General features: G+C 38.0%; 1 protein-coding gene and 1 pseudogene across 3 annotated transcripts in view; both read left to right on the top strand.

Annotated features, from left to right (window-relative positions):
* The window catches only part of DOCK11 (dedicator of cytokinesis 11), a 267,077-nt gene that overhangs the window by 151,404 nt on the left and 92,297 nt on the right, over window positions 1-23,376 (top strand). For both annotated transcript variants that reach the window (XM_081043897.1, XM_081043896.1), the window contains 5 exons: window positions 1,248-1,426; window positions 10,682-10,798; window positions 12,889-12,964; window positions 13,579-13,691; window positions 15,899-16,010. In XM_081043897.1, the coding sequence (XP_080900023.1) occupies window positions 1,248-1,426; window positions 10,682-10,798; window positions 12,889-12,964; window positions 13,579-13,691; window positions 15,899-16,010 (597 nt within the window). The remainder of the gene's footprint in view (window positions 1-1,247; window positions 1,427-10,681; window positions 10,799-12,888; window positions 12,965-13,578; window positions 13,692-15,898; window positions 16,011-23,376) is intronic.
* Window positions 20,140-21,977, top strand: LOC308494437 (SKA complex subunit 1-like; annotated as a pseudogene). Its single transcript has 3 exons — window positions 20,140-20,320; window positions 20,812-21,057; window positions 21,452-21,977. The product of its transcript is annotated as an SKA complex subunit 1-like (transcript).

Raw genomic sequence — 23,376 nt, 5'->3', positions numbered from 1 at the left:
AAGATCTCCCCAGTTAAGGCCACCTGGATTAGTCAGTACTGGCTCCTGTCCATAGACAGTGACTGGGATTCACAAAAGAACATGACCAATGACAGGAAGAAAATCACCTGCCTTGTCTCAAGGAGAGTAGCAGCTGACCAGAGGTTTTAGTGATTGAATTACAGCCAGTGAAAATGGAGGAAAAATCTTTAAAAACTCAAGCACCCTTATTCAACCACCCCTTATTAGATTCTGAACATGGAGTTCAAATACTTCCCCCGTATTTATTGATAGCTATGAGGAAGTCAGGGAAAAGAAGCTGTGGACAGATCATCAGGATTTAGGATTATATCTGACTACTCACAACATTTATTAAGTCTAACTGAATACATAGCATTATCTTAAGTGCTATAGAGGACAAAAAGGAAATAGGAAACATATCCTTTGGCTTTATGATCGAACTAAATTAAAGGGTAGACAAGAGGAAATACAGTAGAAATTTACTGTAGAAATTACTGAACTTGTTCGCAATCCCTGCTGAGTAGTTAGTTATAAGGCAAGTCCCAACTAGGATGTTAGCAGCTGGGATTTAAAATGGACGGAGGAACAAAAAAAAAAATGGATGGAGGATCTAAAAGGGAGTGAAAAACATAGTTTGAAGTGGTGATTTTATGAAATAAAAGATTTGTATTTATGTAATAATTGGAGTGAGGTGAGGCTGTTTTTTCCTACTTTTCTTATATCCCATTTTGTTCAGGCCAATATGTAACATTTACTAGAACAGTCAATAGTTAGTACTGTTAGAATAATTCAGTTGTCTAGTTTCTCTTCCCTACTTTACAGGATAATCAGAAAAGTGAATCAAGTATTGTTATATAGAATCACTCCAATTTGTAGCTATAATGAAATCTCTTCAGATGATAAAGAAATGTGTGACACATTGCTAAATGTAGTATTCTTTCATTCTAGGTTCTATCCTAATATTTCCAAGAGTTAAAAAAGAATCTAGGAATAAAAAATCTAGGGAGTATCCTACCCTCTGAAATAATCATTAAGGCTATCATCTAGCCCTAATTATGAGTGCTTCTGTCTTGTGAAATTTTGCATGCTTATTCTGTATGATAAAAAATTGTTCTGATTCATTAATAATAAAAGTATACCTCTTGCTAGCATGATTATATACTACTAAATAATAAATACAGTATTTTAATGTTAAAGTAAATTTTGAATATTTTTATTAATGGATTTTACATTTCATTGTACTACAGATTCAAATCTTGAATACAGTTTATCAGATGAGTATTGCAAGCATCATTTCCTGGTTGGTCTACTTCTGAGGGAAACCTCCATTGCTCTTCAAGACACTTATGAAATCAGATATACAGCTATCTCTGTCATAAAGAATCTTTTGATAAAACATGCGTTTGACGCTAGATATCAGCACAAGGTAAGGATGTCCATATAATCATCAATGTCACATTAGTAAATTTCTGCTCAGATTTTACATTAAAGATGGAGACTTCAGTAAGGAACATAATATGAGCATTGAGACGTAATTTTTGCAAATAAGGTTTTTTGGTTTCAAATAATTAGGTTTTAAAAATACTGTTCAGTTAACTGTTAAAGAAAAACACTTCTTTCTCAGATCACGTTTAAAGAACAAATAGAAAAAAAACAGGAAAAAAGAAAGAAACAAAAATAAAGAACAACATAACTGATTCATGATTTGTTACATAAATGGATTATAATTTTTTTTTGAGTAAAACATTTTTATTTATTTTTTTTAATTTATTTATTTATTTATTAGTTTCAGGTGTACAAAACAAGGTAATACTTAGACGTTCATCATTTATATCCCTCATACTGTGAACCCCCCTCCCCCCATCCACTATCCCTCCGACCTCACACTGAACCATCACATTATATATATAAAATTATAGTTGGCATTCATTAACGTTTAGCTTCTGATGTACAATGCCATGATCAGGTATCCACAGTATCCCTGAGGTGGTCTCCCAAATAGGACGCATGTCCATCGGATACCCAACAAAATCTTTACAACATTATAGAATACCTTCCCCAAATTAATTTTCAAAAAAAAAACCCTGAGGCCATCTTGTGGTTACCAGCTGCTTCCAAATCCCTTCACCTTTCCCCTTATCCCCAACCCCCTCCCACACACCCATCTAACCACTCTCGGTTTTTTCTCTGCGTCCCCAAAACTGTCTCTGATTAGTTCATTCACATAGTCTTTTCTTTAGATTCCATATATAAGTGAGATCATATGGTACTTGTCTTTCTCTTTCTGACTTATTTCACTTAACATAATGTTCTCTAGATCCATCCATGTTGCTGCAAATGATAAGATTTCTTTCTTCTTTATGGCTGCGTAATACTCCATTGTATAAATGTACCACAGCTTCTTAATGGATTATAATTTTTAAAAATCACATACAGCTGTAGCCATGTGTACTCTTTCAAATATATACCTTAATATATATCCTTAAATACATATATATCCCTAAACAAATACTATTAAGTGATTAATAAAAAGACATGTAAATATGTCAGATACAAAATATGTAATATGAGGAGTGATTTCATAGGAATGGCGGGAGCAGGGCTAACTTTTTGAGTTCTCCTCTGGATCTTATCACAAAAGGGACACCTATAACCCATCAAAGGACTCTGCTCATCACGCAGAAGGACTAAGAGACTCATGCAAGCATTATTTGAAGGTGGGCAAATTGGGTGAGCAGGGGAAGAGGGAAGGGAGTGGAGTGGAGACTTGGCCCGCATCTGCGGCTGTGGAAACACGGCTGGCATCTGCAACTGCAGAGATGCAGGGGATCCTAGGACGGAACAGGGAACACAAAAGCCAGGAGGTGGGCTCTTTCCCTGCGTCCCACAGCTGATCTCTCCCGCCGAGGGGTCAGCATATACAGCATTTGAGGCAATAACCTCAGCTGAAACCTCCAGTTGGCCCCTAGGCCGGACAAAGGACACAAACTCCATACCTGGGCCCCTCCCCCTCCTCTTCCAATCCTACCCATGCCCTTGCAGAGACTTAAACTGGACCCTGAACTGAGGAGTAGTGTCAGATTACAGAGGAGCCTTAGTGCTCAGGCTCTGGGAAGATTGGCCAGCAGCTCTGACCCAGGGAAGAGGCTGGGAAGAGTGTGATTTTTGCTGGGCTAGGATAGAAGAGACTCTTCCACCCCCAGCCACCACCTTTCCTGGCCTGCGGGAAGAGTGTGACACAGCTGGGCTGGGAGAGAAAAGACCCCTCTATCCCCAAGCCCCCACCCTTTCTGGCCTTCCTAGGGCAGGACAATTACAACTGCAGAGTCACTCCCAGGGATCAGCAGTAGGCTGGAGACGCAGATCTGGGCTTTCAGCAGCTCAGAAATCTCCCGCCCACCACACACACACACACACACACACACACACACACAGACACACACAGACGGAAGAAGTGCCCTAAGACTCAGGAGAACTGGACACAGAGCTCGTGGTGCTACCTCAGTGTGCATTTCTGCAGTCAAGGGCAGAAACTGCACTGACTTTGTAGAAACTACCATCCAGACCCCTCAGCCCCACGCATCTAAATCTGCAGTTCCAACGTCGCTCTGGGCACCAGGTGACTGGCTCTGCCTGCACAATACACAGAGGACTCTTTGGTACAGCAGAGGACAACCTGGAGATTAATTGGTGGGCTTAACCCAAACTGGCGCTGCTTTTTGTTTTGTTTTGTTTTGTCTTTATATCTTTGATATCTTTGCCTGTGTTTAGCGTGGGTTGTTAGTTCTTTTTCATTTGAATGTATTTGATTTTTTTCTTTGTTGTTTGTTGTTGTTGTTGTTATTATGCTTGGTGATTTGCTTTGTTCTGAAATTGCCCTACCAGGGCCCAGCTTAAGAGGCACAAGATTCAACATACCCAGATGCCAACTCCAGACCAAACCAGAGTACTACCAGGTTTGACCCACAAGTGACACACCCGGAGGGAATTCTCTACAGGCACAAGAGCCCACAGAGTCCAAACCACATTTAAGTGGTCAACCCTCATGTAGCAGAACACCCTGCGGTGGACAGAGCCAAGTCTCACAACTAGTCAGCCTAGGAGTTAAACCCACCTACTCACAAGTGAAAAGCAATTAAAGATCTTCTTTAACAGGACAACATACATAACACAAAAGTCACCTTTGGAGCACACACAGAGGAGAAGAACGAAGTAGTGCAAGTCAAATATAAAGGACACATACTACATAAGATAACCCAGCAAGAACTAAGAGCTCTAGGGGATCTACCTAATACATCAAAGCAAATACAGGGAGTCATCCAGAATGGGGAAACAAAGAAACATGTCTCAAATAAAAGAAGACAAGAAACCTCCAGAAGTGGAACCAAATGAAACAGAGGTAACCGACCTATGACAGAAAGAGTTGAGAACACTGACGACAAGAATGTTTAAGGAGCTTAGAGATGACATAAAGAAGGAGGGAGAAATCATAAGGAACAACCAGTTAGAACTAAAGAACACAATTACTGAAATAAAGAACTCACTTGAAGGAATTAACAGCAGGTTAGATGAATCAGAGGATCGAATCAGTGACTTAGAAGACCAGTTAGCAGAGATCACACAAACAGAACAACAGAAAGAAAAAAATTAAAAACAGTAAAGATAGTTTAAGAGACCTCTGGGATAACATCAAGCAAAACAATCTGCACATCACAGTAATACCAGAAGGTGAAGAGAGGAAGCAAGGGATTGAGAACATATTTGAAGTAATAATGTCCAAAAACTTCCCTAACCTGATGAAGGAAACCAACATACAAGCCCAGGAAGTGCAGAGAGTTCCAACCAGGATAAACCCAAACAAGTCCACACGAAGACACATTATAGTTAAAATGGCAAAGCTTAAACACAAAGAGAGAATCCTAAAAGCAGCAAGAGAAAGACAGAGGGTTACATACAAGGGAACTCCCATAAGACTATCAAATGACTTTTCTACAGAAACATTGAAGGCCAGGGGAGAGTGGCAGGAGATACTCAAAGTGATGGAAAACAAAGGCCTACAACCTAGATTGCTTTATCCAGCAAGGCTATCATTTAAAGTTGATGGAGAGATAAACAGCTTCCCAGAAAAGAATAAGCTAAAGGAATTTATTACCACCAAGCCAGCATTGCAAGAAGTACTAAAAGGACCACTGTAAATAGAAGAAAGATGAAAACAATCTAACTACAAATTTGAAAATGGCAATAACTATGTACCTATCAATAATCACTTTAAATGTAAATGGATTAAATGTTCCAATCAAGAGACATATGTTGGCTGAGTGGATAAAAAAGCAAGACCCATGTATATGCTGTATACAAGAGACTCATCTCAGATCAAAAGACACACAGGCTGAAAGTGAAGAGTTGGAGTAAGATATTTCATGCAAATGGAAATGAGAAAAAAGCTGGAGTTGCAATACTTGTATCTGACAAAATAGACTTTGAAATGAAGAACATATTAAAAGATAAAGATGGGCACTATATAATAATAAAGGGATCAATCCGACAAGAGGACATAACCCTAGTAAACATCTATGCACCTAACATAGGAGCACCTAAATATATAAAACAGATACTGACTGACATAAAGTCAGAGATCAACAGTAACACTATCATAGTAGGGGACTTCAACACACCTCTGACAACAAGGGACAGGTCTTCCAGATAGAAAATCAATATGGAAACAACAGCCTTAAATGATACATTGGACTACTTGGATTTAATCGATGTTTTTCAGAGCAATTCACCGCAAAGCTGCAGAATACACGTTCTTCTCAAGCGCACATGGAACATTTTCCAAAATAGACCATATGTTAGCCACAAAACAAGTCTTGATAAATTTAAGAAAATTGAAATCATACCAATTGTCCTCTCTGACCACAGTGCTATGAAATTAGAAATGAACTACAGGAAAAAAACTGTAAGACACACCAATTCATGGTGGCTGAATAACATGTTACTAAATAATGAATGGGTCAAGCAGGAGATCAAGGAAGAACTCAAAAGATACCACGAGACAAACGAAAATGAAAACACGACGACCAAAAATCTATGGGACGCTGCAAAAGCAGTCCTAAGAGGGAAATTCATAGCATTGCAGGCCTACCTAAAGAAACAAGAAAAATCACTAATCAACCATTTATCTTCACTCTTAAAGGATCTGGAAAAAGAACAGCAAAATAAGCCCAAAGGGAATACAAGGAAGGAGATAATAAAGATCAGAGCGGAAATACATGAAATAGAAACCAGAAAAACAATACAAAAGATCAATGAATCCAAGAATTGGTTCTTAGAGAAGATAAACAAAATTGACAAAACTTTAGCCAGACTCACTAAAAGAAAGAAAGAGAGGACCCAAATTAATAAAATCAGAAATGAAAGAGAAGTGACACAGACACCGCAGAAATACAAAACATTTTAAGAAATTACTATGAGCAACTATATGGCAACAAATTTGACAATCTGGAAGAAATGAACAATTTTCTAGAGGCGTACAAACTTCCAAGGCTAACTCAAGAAGAAACAGAAAACCTGAATAGACTGATTACCACCAGGGAAATTGAATCAGTAATCAACAATCTCCCAACAAACAAAAGCCCTGGACCAGATGGCTTTACAGGTGAATTTTACAAAACGTTCAAAAAATAATTATCACCTATTCTCCTCAAGATCTTCCAAAAAATCCAGCAGGAGGGAAGACTCCCAAACACTTTTTACGAAGCCACTATCACCCTGATCCCAAAATCAGACAAAGACACAAGAAAAAAGAAAACTACAGGCCAATATCTCTAATGAACATAGATGCAAAAATCCTCAACAAAATATTTGCAAACGGAATTCAGCAATACATTAAAAAGATCATACACCATGATCAAGTGGGATTCATCCCTGGTATGCAAGAGTGTTTCAACATACGCAAATCTATTAATATGATGCACCACATTAACAAAATGAAAAATAAAAATCAGATGATCATATCAATAGATGGAGAAAAAGCAGTTGACCAAATCCAGCAACCATTTATGATAAAAAACCCTTAAGAAAGTGGGAATAGAGGGATCATACCTCAACATAATAAAGGCCATATATGATAAACCCACAGCTAACATACTCAATGAGTAAAAGCTAAAACTATTCCCCTAAGATCAGGAACAAGGCAAGGTTGCCCACTTTCTCCACGTCTATTCAACATAGTGCTGGAAGTTCTAGCCACAGCAATTAGACAAGAAAAAGAAATAAAAGGTATCTAAATCAGTAAGGAGGAAGTAAAATTGTCATTATATGCAGATGACATGATACTATATATAGAGAACCCTAAAGACTCCACCCCGAAACTATTAGAGCTGATAGATGAATTTAGTAAAGTAGCAGGATACAAAATTAATATTCAGAAATCAGTTGTGTTTGTATATATCAATAATAAAACATCAGAAAGACAAATTAAAAAAAAAACAATCCCATTTACAATTGCTTCAAAGACTATAAAATACCTGAGAATAAATTTAAACAAAAAAGTAAAAGATCTGTACTCAGAAAATTGTAAGACGCTGAAGAAAGAAATGAAGGAAGATACATAAAGATGGAAATGCATACCATGTTCATGGATAAGAAGAATTACTATGGTTAAAATGTCCATACTGCCTAAGGCAATATACATATTCAATGCAATTCCTATCAAACTGCCAACGACGTTTTTCACAGAAATAGAACGTATAATCCTAAAATTCATATGGGACCATAAAAGACCTCGGATAGCCTCAGCAATCTTGAGAAATAAGAACAAAGTGGGAGGTATAACAATACCTGACATCAAATTATACTACAAGGCTACCGTAATCAAAACAGCATGGTACTGGCATAAAATTAGACACATAGATCAATGGAACAGAATAGACAGTCTAGAAATAAATCCATGCCTATATAGCCATTTAGTCTACGACAATGGAAGCAAGAATATACGGTGAGGTAAAGACAGTCTATTCAATAAATGGTGCTGGGAAACCTAGACAGACACATGCAAAAAAATGAAGCTGGACCACTTCTTTACACCATATACAAAAATAAATTGAAAATGGCTTAAAGACTTAAATGTAAGATCTGAAACCATAAAATACCTAAAAGAAAATATAGGAAGAAACTTCACAGACATTACCCGGAGTAAGAATTTTACTGATATGTCCCCTCACACCAGGGAAGTAAGAGAAAAAATAAACACATGGGATTACATCAAACTAAAAAGTTTTTTCACAGCAAAGGAAACCATCAATAAAACAAAAAGGGATCCTACTGAATGGGAAAAGATATTTGCCAATGATATATCTGATAAGGGATTAATATCACAAATCTATAAAAAAAACTCACTCAACTCAACTCCACAGAAACAAACAACCCAATTCAAAAATGAGCAATGGACTTGAAGAGACATTTTTCTAAAAAGGACATACAGATGTCAAACAGACATATGAAGAAATGCTCAACCTCACTAACCATCAGAGAAATGCAAATAAAAACCACAATGAGATACCACCTCACCCCAGTCAAAATGGCTATCATCAATAAATCAACAAACAACAAGTGCTGGCGCAGATGTGGAGAAAAGGGAACGCTTGTGCACTGTTGGTGGGATTGCAGATTGGTGCGGCCACTATGGAAAACAGTTTGGAGGTATCTCAGGAATCTGAAAATGGAACTACCCTATGATCCAGTAATTCCACTCCTAGGTATCTATCCGGAGAAACCCAAAACTCCAATTCAAAAATCTGTATGCACTTCTATGTTTATTGCAGCACTTTACACAATAGCCAAGATATGGAAACAACCGAAATGCCCATCGGTAGATGACTGGATTAAGAAGCTGTGGTACTTTTATACAATGGAGTATTATGCAGCCATAAAGAAGAAAGAAATCTTATCATTTGCAACAACATGGATGGATCTAGAGAACATTATGTTAAGTGAAATAAGTCAGAAAGAGAAAGACAAGTACCATATGATCTCACTTATATGCGGAATCTAAAGAAAAGAATAAGTGAATGAACTAATCAGAAACAGTTTTGGAGACATAGAGGAAAATCTGAGGGTTGTTAGATGGGAGACGGGGTGCGAATAAAGGGGAAGATGAGGGGTAGAAAACAGTCAGTAACCACAAGATGGCCACGGGGTTTTGAAAATTAATTTGGGGAATGTAGTGAATAATGTAAATATTTTGTAGGATATCCGCTGGACACTTGTCCCATTTGGGAGACCACCTCAGGGATGATGTAGATGCCTGATCACTGTATTGTACACCTGAAGCTGAAGCTGAACAATAATGAATGTCAACTACAATTTTATATATGTATATATATGTATATAGTTACAAGAAGCGGAGTACAGCATTAGGAATAGAGACAGTGGAAATGTAATCGCTCTGCGAGATGTCAGAGGGATAGTGGATGGGGGGAGGGGGGTTCACACAGTGTGAGGGATATAAATGATAAACGTCTAAGTATTACTTTGTCTTGTGCACCTGAAATTAATAAAAAAAAGTAATAAAAAAAGTTGCTTCTTATTGAGAAAAGGTAGATGAGGCTGTAAAACTTACATAGATTACACATGGTCTACGTGTGAAGACCACAGCTTTAGTTGCTGTTTGGGCATCTCTAACATATAGTAACATATTGTTTTGTAATTAATAATTCATCCCTTTATTTTAACATTCAAATACAAATAAAATTATGCTGTTTATACTAATCATTTGGAAAGCTGACTTGGAGACGGATCTTATTATTTTTCTTAGTATTCCCACTTGTCTTTAATAAATAGAAAATGCCTACCAGCTACATCCTTTAATTACAGTTATATTTCTTTAAGTACAATTTTTTCTTAACAAATTTTGCTAAATTCCTTAGCTTTCAGATGTATTTATTACTTACTGCAATTTGCATTGCTTTTGTCACATTATAACTATAATAACGTACTCCCACTTAGTGTAGTTTATTATGTGCCTTTATTTGATGAATGTGGATATTGACTTAAAAGCAATAAATAAATTGTATTTAGTTAAGACTATTAGTGCCTGGCTTTATTTACATATTTATAAATATATCAATCTCCCTATCAGTCTCCCAAGTCTTATAATTGATTTAGGGGCCCAGATCACATTATTTTAATTGAAGCTTTAATGAAAGCAAAAAACGTTTTTGAATGAATACAGTAATTTATTGTTTTTTCACTTCTTCCATTCATTCAGCTAATGTATATTGGCCATCTGCTCTAAGTCCGGGCACTGGGGATGAAGCAGTGACTGAGACAGACAGTATCCCCACTGTCATGAAACTTAATCCTCACTGGAGTTAAAGAATGGGACTAATATGATATGCTTTATAGGTCGACTGCTATTTAAAAAACTAAACTTTTGCTTTTTACTTTATGTAGTTATTTTTGAGGGATGGGATTTGAGTCCATATTGTATATAAATTTAAATACCAAGAACGTTCTGTGGTAATTATTTTTGAGAATATAAGTATAAATAGATTCACATTTCACTAATTTGTTATGGATGTTTGCTCGCTTTTAGTCTTTAAACTGATAGATGGAGCCAACTTGATTTGTAATAGAGACATATTTTATACCTATTAAGCTTTTGATAATTATTTTTCAGAACCAGCAAGCCAAAATAGCACAATTGTACCTCCCATTTGTTGGACTGCTTTTGGAAAATATACAGCGATTAGCAGGGCGTGATACCTTGTATTCTTGTGCAGCCATGCCTAATTCTGTAAGTAGTCATGTATTTCTATGGGCGTTTTATCAAATGTATTTGAAATTGGGATCATATGCTGTATGGTCTCAATCTTAATGGTTCACTCTTTATTTTTTCTTTTTTCTTTTTACGAGTATATTTACACTTTTTGCTAGAACAGTGCTTCTCAAACTTTAATGTACATATGAATCCCCTGGGGAAATTTTTAAAACAAAGATGCTAATTCAGCAGGCCTGGGTGGAGCTTAAGATGATGCACTTTTAATATGCTCTGAGCTGCTTCTGGTCCAAAGACCACACTTTGAATGACAAGGTCCAAGAGAAGACCCAGAGTCCTTTGCACCCAATGTTTTAAGATTTGCTGCTTTTCTGTGCCTTCATATATTTATTTAACTTGGAAACTGAACAAAACATTCTTCACCTCCAAAATGTTAGGCACCAGGGATTGAACTATATGCCTCTGCTTCTCCCCTCCCTTGGCAACCTCCTTTCAGACTTCTTGATGACTTGCTTTTAGCACATCACAGCTGGTCTGTGCTTTTTTCTCCACTTATTATCTTAGAATTGAGAGGGACTTTGTAGGTGATCAGTCTCCTATTTGGCAAAACAAACAAACAAACAAAACAAAACAAAAAAACAAAAAAAAACTTTTGCCGTTGTAATAATGAAAACTTTCCTTCTCACATTAGGCCTAAAAGGTTTTCTATCTACTTGTCCTAGTTTTGCCTTCTAGAGATGGTACACAGAATAGTCTATTCCCACGTCCACATGATACCCCTTACACATGTGCCATCTAAATTTTTCTCCAGACCAGCCATGTCCACTTCATCATTTGTCGTTCCAAACCCTTTACATTCTTGGTTTTACTCTTCTGAATTGGCTCCATTTTCCCAGTCACCACATTAAAATGTGGTGCTCAGAACTGTATACTTTATAGTCTGCCCAGTGGGACTATTAACATCTGCCCCACCTCCCCTCCATTCTGTATGGCCCAAGATCACCTTCACACTTTTAGTAGCCATGTCACGTCGTTGGGTGGCAGGTTAAACTGTGTTCCTTACAGCTTTCTTTGGAAATCCCCCCATCTCGATTTGTCAAGCCTACCCCGATTTGTCTTTTCTCAGATTCCTGAGAAAGATACTTTTAAGCCTCCCTGATGACTTGACTGCTTGTAGCTCCCAATTACACCACCTGCTTGGGTATCAGGCTGATGTTTCTTCACCCAGTAGCTCATGCGTATACTTGCTCCACGATATTTGACAATGATATTTGGAAATATTTTGCTTCTCTGGTCTTTCTTTTGCAGCTCAAGTTCACCTAGGGCTTCTGGTCACACCCCTCCTTCTAGCATTGCCCCTGGTTTCAAGCAGGAGAACTGAACCAGACTGCACCAGTTGCAGCTTTCACCAGCCATCTAGAGTTGTGTGTCTTAGCCAGAGGTCATGGTTACAAGGCTTTGCTAGTACCTATTTTATAAAGATTTGTGTTAGGCCGTACTTAGGCCAGGAACAGGGACCTTCTTATCTTAAAAGCAATCTTGTCTTGAGTTGAACCATGTACCTGCTGGCTTGTGTTTGCCTTAGGCCTGGAGAAGCTGCCTGGAATGTAGAAACCATCTTATGCTGTCTTGCTTTGTACCTTGTCTCCTAGGGGCTTGTGATCAGCGAGCCTGGGTGGGCCTGAGCATCCGAAGGAGGCCTGGGGGCCAGGGTGTGGAGCCAGAGGGCTTGGTCATGCCCTGAAACCCTTGGTTGCTAAAGACAATGCAATGAAAACCCCCTGAAACATTGAAGGGGGAACAATTTACCCCCTCCTATAAAATTCCATACCCCTTTTTGCTCAGAGAGGTTATGATCTTTTCTAGTCTGACCTCCCGCAGCTCAAACACGCCAAATAAATTCTAATAGACCAATTTTTGGTCTCCTGCAACTCATTCCTCCAGCTGTGCCTAACAGTTTCTCACCTAAATACCAGTACTGATACCTGATTTAGGCTTTCACAGTGAACTTTGTGTAAAGTCAGAGTAACATCTTATTCTGTTAATTCCAATTTCTTACCTTAGTGTACAAGTTCGTTTAAATCACAGAGGTATCACATGTGTTACAGGCATCCAGGGATGAATTTGCATGTGGCTTCACTTCACCTACAAATAGAGGGAGTCTGAGCACTGACAAAGACACAGGTAATTAAGTCCTGTGAAGATATGTTGCATGGCTGTTTAGAAATGTACCCTTTCCTCTGTAGTTTTTGAAATATTTCATAATAGAAACTGTACATAGCATGATCTCTACTAAAGTCCGATTAAAATCTAACTCACACTTGCAGCCACATTTCTTTGCTTAGGTTTTCTTGTCTAAACTTGTTAAAAATGTAGTTTAGTATACTGAGAATGTAGAGGATAATGAGACAAACACTGGCTTTTAATCCTTTTATCTGTCTCCAGTCTTGGACAAGACACCTCCCTTTTCTGGGCCAAAGTTTGCTTATCTGTAAAGTTATCTGTCAAATCATGTGGCTTTATTTGATGACTTTCCAGAAATTTCTTGTAGTTTCATACAAAGTAAAGTGTTTCAAGAGGTAAAAAGAAAAAAAAAAGAAAAAAAATGGTTACCCTTCATCTGGCTTCTTATAAGTGTTTTGATATAATATATAAACTTCACAATTTTAGATGACCAAGATTTAATCCCTAAAATATAGCTTCACTTCAGTTGACCCAGTACTTATTTAAAATATATTTTGACAGTTCCTCCTATTGCTAACAAGGACTTCACTTCCCCCCCCCCCCCCCGCCACCAGCTTATGGGTCTTTTCAAAATGGACATCGCGGAATTAAAAGAGAAGATTCAAGAGGTTGCCTCATCCCAGAAGGAGCAACAGGATTTCCAGATCAGGGCAGCACTGGTGAAAATGTGAGAACCTAAGTAAATATGATAACCCTAGGGATGTGTTAGGCTACCACACTCTTTCTGTTCATGTAAATAAGAGGCTCTCTGCTCTGGATTTGTAAAGACCATTCCATAATTTTTGGATATTTTAGCAGTTGCTTCCTATCTTGGCAACTGCTACCTGGATGTCTTAAACTGTTTATAGGGAATAAGACATTCATCTGTAAGAGCTCTAACTCAATACCTCCTTTAACCCTAGCACACTGCATTGCAACCTATTCTAGATAGGAAAAGTTTAAAATATCTGATGTACCTTGTCACTTAAAACACATAACTTCCTGGTAGGACTGATTCAGCTTTTCATTCTTTTGTAATAGACTAATGACATTGACTTGGCAGACAGAAACTTAGGTCCTCAAATTGAGGATCTCAACATCACTTCATCAGATTATATTCCTCAACTCTTCAATCATTTTTTCAAGCCTAACATTAAAGTTTGTGGGATAGGCCTGCCTTGAGTCAGAGAAATCTCATTTTAGACCAATAAAGCCTTGTCATGCTGCTATGTACAAGTAAAATCATAGTCATATAAAATTAGTTAGAAGGGTACATAAAAATAATAAATTTCAACTCTCAGTTTCCAAATGAAACTGAGATTGTGACTTAGGAGAATCACACAGCTCTGGCGGGGCCAGACCTGAACCCAGATTTCCTAATTCCAGCACTTTTCCTCCAATATTATGGTACTCTTAGTATGCATCCGAGTCACCTGGGGGGCTTAATAAAAATAGACACTGGGCCTCAACCCCCAAGTTTCTGCTTCAGTGGGTCTGGAATGGGACCTGCTAGTGTGTATTTCTAAGGCCCCAGGTGATGCTGATGCTGCTGGTTGGGAACCACCCCTTGCGAACCCTTGGATTATACATCCTTGAGCCTTTGGATAAATAGTAATTTATTCACAAAGGTTTCTGTTTCATACCATTTAGAATTAAGACAACAGACATTCATAGGTGACACAAGTAAAGGACAAAGAGGTTAAATGACTTGCTAGTACCTTTTTTCCCTGGAAATAAGACCGGGTCTTATATTAATTTTGCTTGAAAAGACACATTAGGGTGTATTTTCAGGGGATGTCTTATTTTATCATTTACAACAATCTACATTTATTCAAATGCAGTCATGTTGTCTTCTGTAATATCATCATAACGTACTAAATGCGTCCGTTTGGCTGATGATCTTAACTGGGGCTTATTTTCGGGGTACGTCTTATTTTTGGGGAAACATGGTAGTCACACAGCTAGCAGGCATTCAAAACCTACATGTTTTGCTCCAAGTGAAAGTTCTTTCTTAGTAAACCCTACTTTAGTAAACGTAGATCCCCAGCCCAGTTTAGCTCAACTCAGAGGACTACTTTTTAACAAGCGTGAATTCTTTAAAAGGTTATTCTTCTATTCATATAAATCCCCAAATAAGTCAGATCTTGTCATGCTTAACAACTGATTAACAAAAATAATCAAATAATAGGAACATCACTACTTTGTACATGCTCTAGTCATGAAGTGTTACTAGTTCTCCTTAGTGTAATGATCTTGTAATATCCTTAGCCTTTTTTTTTTTATTAAAGGTTATTGGGGTGACAGTTGTTAGTAAAGTTACATAGATTTCAGGTGTATAATTCTGTATTACATCATCTATATATCACATTGTGTGTTCACCACTCAGAGTCAGTTCTCTTTCCGTCACTGTATATTTGATCCTCTTTACTCTCCTCTACCATGCCCTGCTCCCTCCCTTAGCCTTTTTAAAGATAGATTTTCTGACCTGTTATTTGGAGTTTGGATTTTAATAAACTCCAAGGAAAGATTCAAATTAAAGTGTTTAAAATGTTTCTTATGCTTCCATGTAATTTAGTTAAGTTCCTCCTCAAATATTTTTTCCCCTGGAATAGTCACATATTAGTTAAAATTTTTACTATGAAAATACAGGACCTATGGGAATGAAACACAGTATTCATGGCTATATCTTGATGAAGACCCAAGGTAATTTCCAGTAATATTACTAGGTTCCATAGCAACAAATAGCCCATTTGCCTTCGAAGTGTGATATAAAATTTGGATTCATGCTTAGAATTTTCCCAAACAGGACTAATCATAAAAATAGTTATTGAGTTAAAGACTATGGTAAACTACAGTGATAATGTGGTTCACAAATGTTCTGTATTTATATTATAGATCCGACAGAGTTCTACAAGGAGCAGTGTATCCCAGTATAACCGATTGGATCAGTATGAAATCAGAAGCCTCTTGATGTGCTACCTGTATATAGTAAAAATGATTTCTGAAGGTGAGTTACCAGCATATTAAACCTGGACTCTACTAGATATCCACCCTCACAGGCTCACATGTTCATGCAACAAATATTTCACCATCGTCTGTATATGGAACACATACTCATTAGAAATAGATCTTTGAAGAATCTGACCTTAAAAATGTTCCTGTATTTTAACTTAAAATGGGTTCATTTTGGTCATATAGGTTTGATTTTTTTTGAAATAACTTTTTTTAAAAAAAAAATTAAAAGTTAATTCCTAAAATGAGTCAATAGTTTTAGAAGTGCTAAACATTTTTTCGAGCAGAGCATATAATGCATTAAATGACCAATGTAAACAGAAAGAAATAACAATAACCAGAAGTAATATTTAATACTTTAGCTTTTATTTAACCCAGGATTTGGAAAAACAGAAGCAAACAAAAAGAACAGGAAGAGTTCTTTGAGGGTAAGGAATGTCGTTGTTATCTTCGCAGTACCACTGTATGGCGTCAGGTTCTTCTTCAGGCTCTTTTCCCTTGGTATGTGATTATATTATTTACTAGTAGTATTACCAGTCTCTCTTTATATTATATGATAGAATATAACCATACTAGTATTACCAGTTCCTCTTCACAGTATATGATAGAATATAACCAAAGGATTTTCATAAACTACATTTCTTCTGGAAGTAAAATCAGAAGGTTATCTTATTCCCAAATACCACATTTACTTACACAATTCCCTCCCTTTTCTTCCTTTTCTGAATATTTTTGCTCAAAAAAAAATAAATATATATATATATATATATATATATATATATATATATATATATGCAGGAATGAAGAACATAAAAGCGCCTGGGTCTGATCATTATCTTTTACATATTTTCTATTTTTAGTGAATATTACTTTAAATCTTTTTTGTAATAATGCAACATATAAAAACAAGTTGATAGCTAGAGAGACATTAAGACAAATCAATAGCTAGATAGGAATAAATTCTAAGGTACATTAATAAACAGTAACAAGATAACTAGAATCTTTAAGTTCTAAGAATGTATGATTTAGAGCAAAAGTCAAAGAGTATACTAAGGCTATGTGATGGGCCTCCAAGTTTTGGGAAAGAAATGAGTAAAGGGGAGATTATTTTCAACTCAGTGGTATTTTGTTCCAGGAGATAATGGATTAGTTAGCAACTACAGCCGCAGCTCACTGTTTTTGTCTTCCCACAAGGTGAAAAGTGGGGAAAGTGGAAAGTGACTGCTAATGGGTACGGGGTTTCTTCTTAGGGTGATGAAGATACTCTAAAACTGTGGTGATGATTTTACAACTCTTTGAGTATACTACAAACTGTTGTACCGTTTAAATGGGTGAGTTTTATGGCACATACATTTTCTCAATAAATTTGTTTAAAACAAAGAAGCCTCAACAGCCACATGAAAAAAATGAAAATAAAATAGTTGAATACTACCACAGCTCAGAGAAAGTAAGATTGAGGTGTGGGGAGAGAAGAAAGTAGGAAGGGGAGATGTATTGCTGACAGGTTCTCCTGTCTTCCACTCCAGTACACATGCATACATCCGTGTATACACACACACACACACACACACACAACCTTCCTTATACTGTGATAACCAGTGGCAAGCCTCTGGCTGCCAGGGAAAGTAAGATTGGGGTGGGAGGGAGAGAAGAAAGGAGGAAGGGGAGATACGTTGCTGACTAGTTCTGTGTTCCACTCCAGTACACATAAATACATGCGTGTATACACACACACACACACACACACACACACACACCCTTCCTTATACTGTGATAACCAGTGGCAAGCCTCTGTCTGCCAGGGAAAGTAAGATTGGGGTGGGAGGGAGAGAAGAAAGGAAGAAGGGGAGATACATAGCTGACTAGTTCTGTGTTCCACTCCAGTACACATAAATACATGTGTACATACACACAAGCATACACACACATACCATATCCTGTGATAACCAGTGACCTCTGGCTGCTTCTTTAATGTCATGGGTAAAACCATGACTGCTTTGTTTCTTGCGAGCTTCATAGTTCCTCCTTCTCCTCTAAACGTTGACCTTGGTTGTTAAATATTTGGTCTTTGTTAATTAGGTTTTTCTTTCTTTTGCTTTTGCTTTTTAAAAGCACATTTTTAATAACTAGTATACAGTCTATGTCACATCTCTTTTTTATCTTTTGTACATATAAAGTCATGCTGTATGGTATCTGTAAAGTCATATTCATTTTATTCTGAAAAATATCGGCTTCTGGATCTTCGTCAATGGATGTATTCTAATTGTATTGTCCAGTAAATATTTTATTTTAGTCACTGTATATGCATTTAAATGTTGAACTCTAACAAGTCCACCCCTTTCAGGTTTTCTCTTGGCTTTCTTTTTTATTGGTTCAAAAACAGTAGCAACTTAATTTCAACAAAAAGATGGTACACCTCTACACTTTTATTTGGAAGTAGAGGGATTTTGAAGAATGAATTTCCTTCTCTCTTTTTATAGCTGTGTTTTATTAACTGGCAGTAGTTCACTGTTTCAAAGTCTTAGACACGTGCCAAGCTTTTTTTTTTTAAGGTCTTAGCATCTTGTTTATCATGTCCAGTGAAATGGAATCAGTCAGGGGTTATCAGTTACATAGTGTCAAAACAGTGTCAGTTGGCAGGAAGACTGCCCTCTTATGGAAGAAAAGCAGTTTCCTTAAGAGAGAGGGTAAGGGAAAGCTACTTCCTCCTTCTTTCTGACTGTATCCTGGCTTTTCTCTTTATCCTGCACCCAAAAACAGGACTCTGGGGATCACCTTGAGGCTTGTCAGTACCATACTCTGCTGCACCTGTAGATTCATTAGTATTCTTCCTCAGAGTTGATTGTTCAGTGGAAGGCATCTGGATATCTCTCAACCCAATGTTGTAACGAGGAATACCAATTGAAGATCTTCTTTTCCCACTTAAAGTATAGTCAAAAGGAAATACATTTGAAGAGAGTGTTTCCTTTCTCTCTGTAGGAAAGGGAAATGAGCTAGTATAACCAGGCATATTTTCCTCTGATGTTTCAGATACTACTTGAATTGTTCGGTTTTTTCCTGTAGAAATACTGGAAAGGCTCCAGGAAAAGTCCTTCTGAGTTCCGGACTTTTGTGAGGAGGTCTTCTGTGTGATGGTCTGTTTCCTTTTTGGCTGGCCAGGCTTGTCTTCTGAAAGGTTTGAGACAACTTGAAATTCATGCTCCCTTTGAGGACTTTGTGCAGATATTAAGGAAAAACTTGCAGATGCCTTCGTGTCGGAAATGCCTTTTGGGGTAGGCTTACTGCTATTAGGAGAAATCTTCTCAAAAGAGGTCTCCGGCACCTCAAAGAGGTCCTGACTGTGAAATGGAATTGGAAACTTTGGACTTTCTTGCTGTTCCTTTTCTCTTCCAGATTTCATCTGTTCACTATTTGATTGCTTTGTCAATTTCACAGGCAGATATGCCTGATATCCTTGCGTGGGCTCCCTGACTGAAAAAACTGGCATAGTCCTTTGAGAACAAGGAATGAAGTCATCATCACTATCAGAAAAATTATGAAACTGTTGCTGATTCAATTTTAGTTTTGCAGAAAGAATTTTATTTTTTTCTCTTAATTTATTCCTTTCTGCAGTGAGCTCAGCAATAAACTTAAGATTTTGTTGTTGAATATCATAAAATTCTTGCTGTAGTGTACTCCTGTATGTTTCATTCACTGCACACTGGTCACATGTTTTTGAGCGTAACTTATCTCGCAACTCAGTAATGGTGGCACTGAGGACTTTTAGTTGCTCAGTCAACTCTTTAATTTTGGCTGTGGAGCCTGTCCACCTTCCATCTGCCAATCGCTGTTTCCTCAAACCGGTTAATTTTGCCTGTAAACGGTGTAGCTCTTTGTCGTGGAGCTCCTTTAGTGTCAGCCAGGCTTTTTTAAAATCATTAGTGGGTGTGTCACATGCACTTAACTGCAGTTTATCTCTTCTTGGAGGTTTCTTATCACCTCCCTTCTCTCCTCCACCCACGCTCCCTGCATGTATCATGTCTCACTGGCGATTTGGAAAAGGTTGAGTGAGGCCAGCGGCTTGACAACACCACTACCGTGAAAAAGTCAGAAGAGCTGCTGACTAGAATTGTGCTGCGGCAGGGATGAGCCCTTTAGCTCTTTTACAGACTTCTGTGAAGCTGCCTTACGGCACTGGGCTGTTGGACGGCTCACAGATGGCTGACGAAAGGATAGAAGATACTGGATTTGGGGTGGAAAGGAGGCTGCAGCCTTTCGGCAGGAGGAGCCCGTGTGCGGGAGAAAAGATGGCGCCTTCAAACTCCGGTTGGACAAGAGGCCGGAAACCCACTGACTTCTGGATGATCTGGCCTCTCTAAGTAGAAAAGCACCTGAAGGGGGGTGGGGGAGAGACCGGAAATCACTGCTAGCTTTATTTTTTGTTTAAACAAATTTAATTTGACTCAATTCTAGCGTTTTCTATTCTTGATGATCAGTATTTTATAATTATTGTAAACTATCAATACTCGTAATCTTAAAAACAATTGGAAGTAAAGTCGAAACTCTCACACACACCCCTCCTACTGGCCCCTTCCATGTGAGCCACATTGCTTCGTCCTCCATTGCTATCTTCAGGAGGTTCTCACTAGGCTAGCAATTTGGGAATTTTCCTGCGTACGTGATACCTACAAAGTGGTGGCAATATCCTTTTATTTCTTTAATCTTAATAGGTAGGTATGTTAGAAATAAAGAACTAGGTAAAAAGAGTGTGCCTGTGCGGTGTGAGTCCTGCCAGGCAATTTGAATCTCGCTCCCAGAGTCGCGTCTCACATACGGGGCTTCCAGGGTTTGCGTGGCTTGCAACTTAGTTCTGAATGGGCTGTTTGCTCCTAGACCTTCACAACGTCAGGAACCTACCCTGAATACTATGTTGAATAAAAGAGGAGATGAGATCACTGTAGCAAATGCACTTCTAAATAAATTGGAATTGGAAATTCAGTATCAAGAACAAACTAGGAATTTGAAATTTAGTATCAAGAGCAAACTAACAAAGAGGGAAGGGGGTTGGGGCCAGCGTGAAAAAGGTGAAGTAATTAAGAAATACAAATTGGTAGTTACAAAATAGTCATGGGGGTGTAAAGTACAGCATAGATAATATAGTCAATGTTGCAACAACTAGGTATACTGCCAGGGGTGTACTAGACTAATCCAGGGAGACTCACTGCATAAATTATGTAAAGGTCTAAACACTATGCTGTACACCTAAAACTAATATAAAATAATACTAAATCTCACCTGTAACTGAAATAAACAAACTAACTACCAGTTCACTCAAGTATAAAGGACTCCAGAGCTCCTCAGATATTTCTTTTTACATGCTGGTGAGCAATAGAATTGAACTTTACTAAAAATAAGGATTTCCTAAATAATTCTTGGAATTCTGTGAATGTCTTGGAGATTGTAAAGATGTGGAACATTTCAAAATACTGCTCCCCATTTGCCTCAAGTAACAGTAACCAGAACTTTGTTAATCTATCAGATCTTGATCCTGAAGACAGTCAAAGCTGAGGAACCTGTGTGCACAAAGAAGCCCCTTAAAAAACAAAAAAATTAAAGAAATGCATTTTATAACTTCGGATAAGTTGAATGGCATTCCTGCATACATGAAATTTCATTTAACCTATTGTCAAATTGATGATGTTATTAAAGAAATCTACAAGGCAGTACTTAGTAATTATTAGATCCTACTACATGAACCAAAAAAGTCTATTACAAGTTCTGTGGCCAGAAATCTCTATCACAGATTTATTGATGAAAAACAAAGGACACCAAAGCTCATTATTTTTTAGTGGAAGCTGACATAAAGGAGTTCACACTTTTGAAAGTTGACAAGAGGTTTCATGTGATACTGAGTATCTTATGACACTGCAGGAGGCTGTCAGAGATCCAAGGAGGAGGACTCACCCGATACATTATGATCTGAGGCCCTTGGTAGCTTTTGAACCAGCCAACAGTAGGGTATAGAGCAGGGGTGTCCAAACTGGGGCCCACGGGCCAACTGTGGCCCACAATCCATTTTTAATTGGCACACAGCAAATTCCAAAAATATATTTAGTTTACTTAAATAAACCAGGTGAGGCAATGCATACTTCACCTCGAGTGAGTGGCCCGGCTGTTTGTGTATTTTACCGTATATGGCCCTTGGTGAAAAATGTTGAAAAAAGTTTGGACACCCCTGGTATAGAGGCTAGTCTTATAGTTGCCTTATATGTAATTTTTTACATGTGATTTCTTTAGTTTTTTCATCATCGTTTCTTGTAAAAATAGAACTTCTTTAAAATAAAGCATATATATTTTACGAGAAAGAAAGAAATAGGTAGACAGAGAAGTACATGTGATAGATTTAAAGGACTTTTGTATCTGAAATGGTGTGTGTGTGTGTGTGTGTGTGTGTGTGTGTTACCAGGACGTCAGAGTTTACAATCCAAATGTAAACAGTGGAAAAAATTATCTGTTTCTTCTGCTAAAGTTTATAGTTCTCAAACTTTTGGTTTCAGAGAGCCCTTTGAGTAGCAGATAAAGGCACTTGAGCCCCCCCCCCAAAAAAATCACATAAATGCATCATCTTGCATAAAATTTTAGGAAGTTCAGATTTCCGGTCAAGATGGCAGAGTAGGTAAATGCTGTGCTTACCTTCTCACAACAACATCAAAATTACAACTAAATTACAAAACAGCCATCATTGAGAATCACCTGAAGTCTAGGTGAACCAAAACCCTACAACTGAGAACATACAGAAGCCACATCAAGACTGGTGGGAGGGGCAGAGACGTGGAATGGGTTGTTCCCACACCCACATGTGACCATTAACAATCAGAAGGGATATCTGAGATGTGGAGATCCCCTAACCCCAGTGGAACGAGGGGTCCCAGTCTCACACCAGGGTTTCAGTTCCTTGGAGAGAAGTCCTCAGAAATTTATGTCTGTGAAAACCAGTGGAGATTGTGGCTGAGTGAGACAAAGGGCTGCTAGAGTCCCACGCGTTCCTATTACAGGGCCCGCACATGGACTTACTCATTGACCGACTCACTTGTGCTGAGCTCTAGCACTGGGGCAGCAACTTGGAAAGCGCCAAGACTGTAAGGAGAGGAACAGAATTGTCTGGTTTCAGGGTAAAGGCTGAAGGGGCAGCTTTTTTCCAAACAGAAGTGCTGGCAGGCACCATTGTTCCTTTGTTGAGCCCTCCCCTCACCTAGCGTGGAGACACATGTGGGAGCCATATCTGAGTCTCCAACAACCTGTGTAACACTGTTCTTTGTCCCTGACTCCCTGAGACCCCACTCAACTTTTGGGCACACACAAGCTGCTTCCCCTGGCTTTTC

This window comes from Rhinolophus hipposideros (assembly GCF_964194185.1).
Source record: "Rhinolophus hipposideros genome assembly, chromosome: X".
NCBI classification, from domain to species: Eukaryota; Metazoa; Chordata; class Mammalia; order Chiroptera; family Rhinolophidae; genus Rhinolophus; species Rhinolophus hipposideros.
This window is presented reverse-complemented; position numbering and strand designations above follow the sequence as displayed.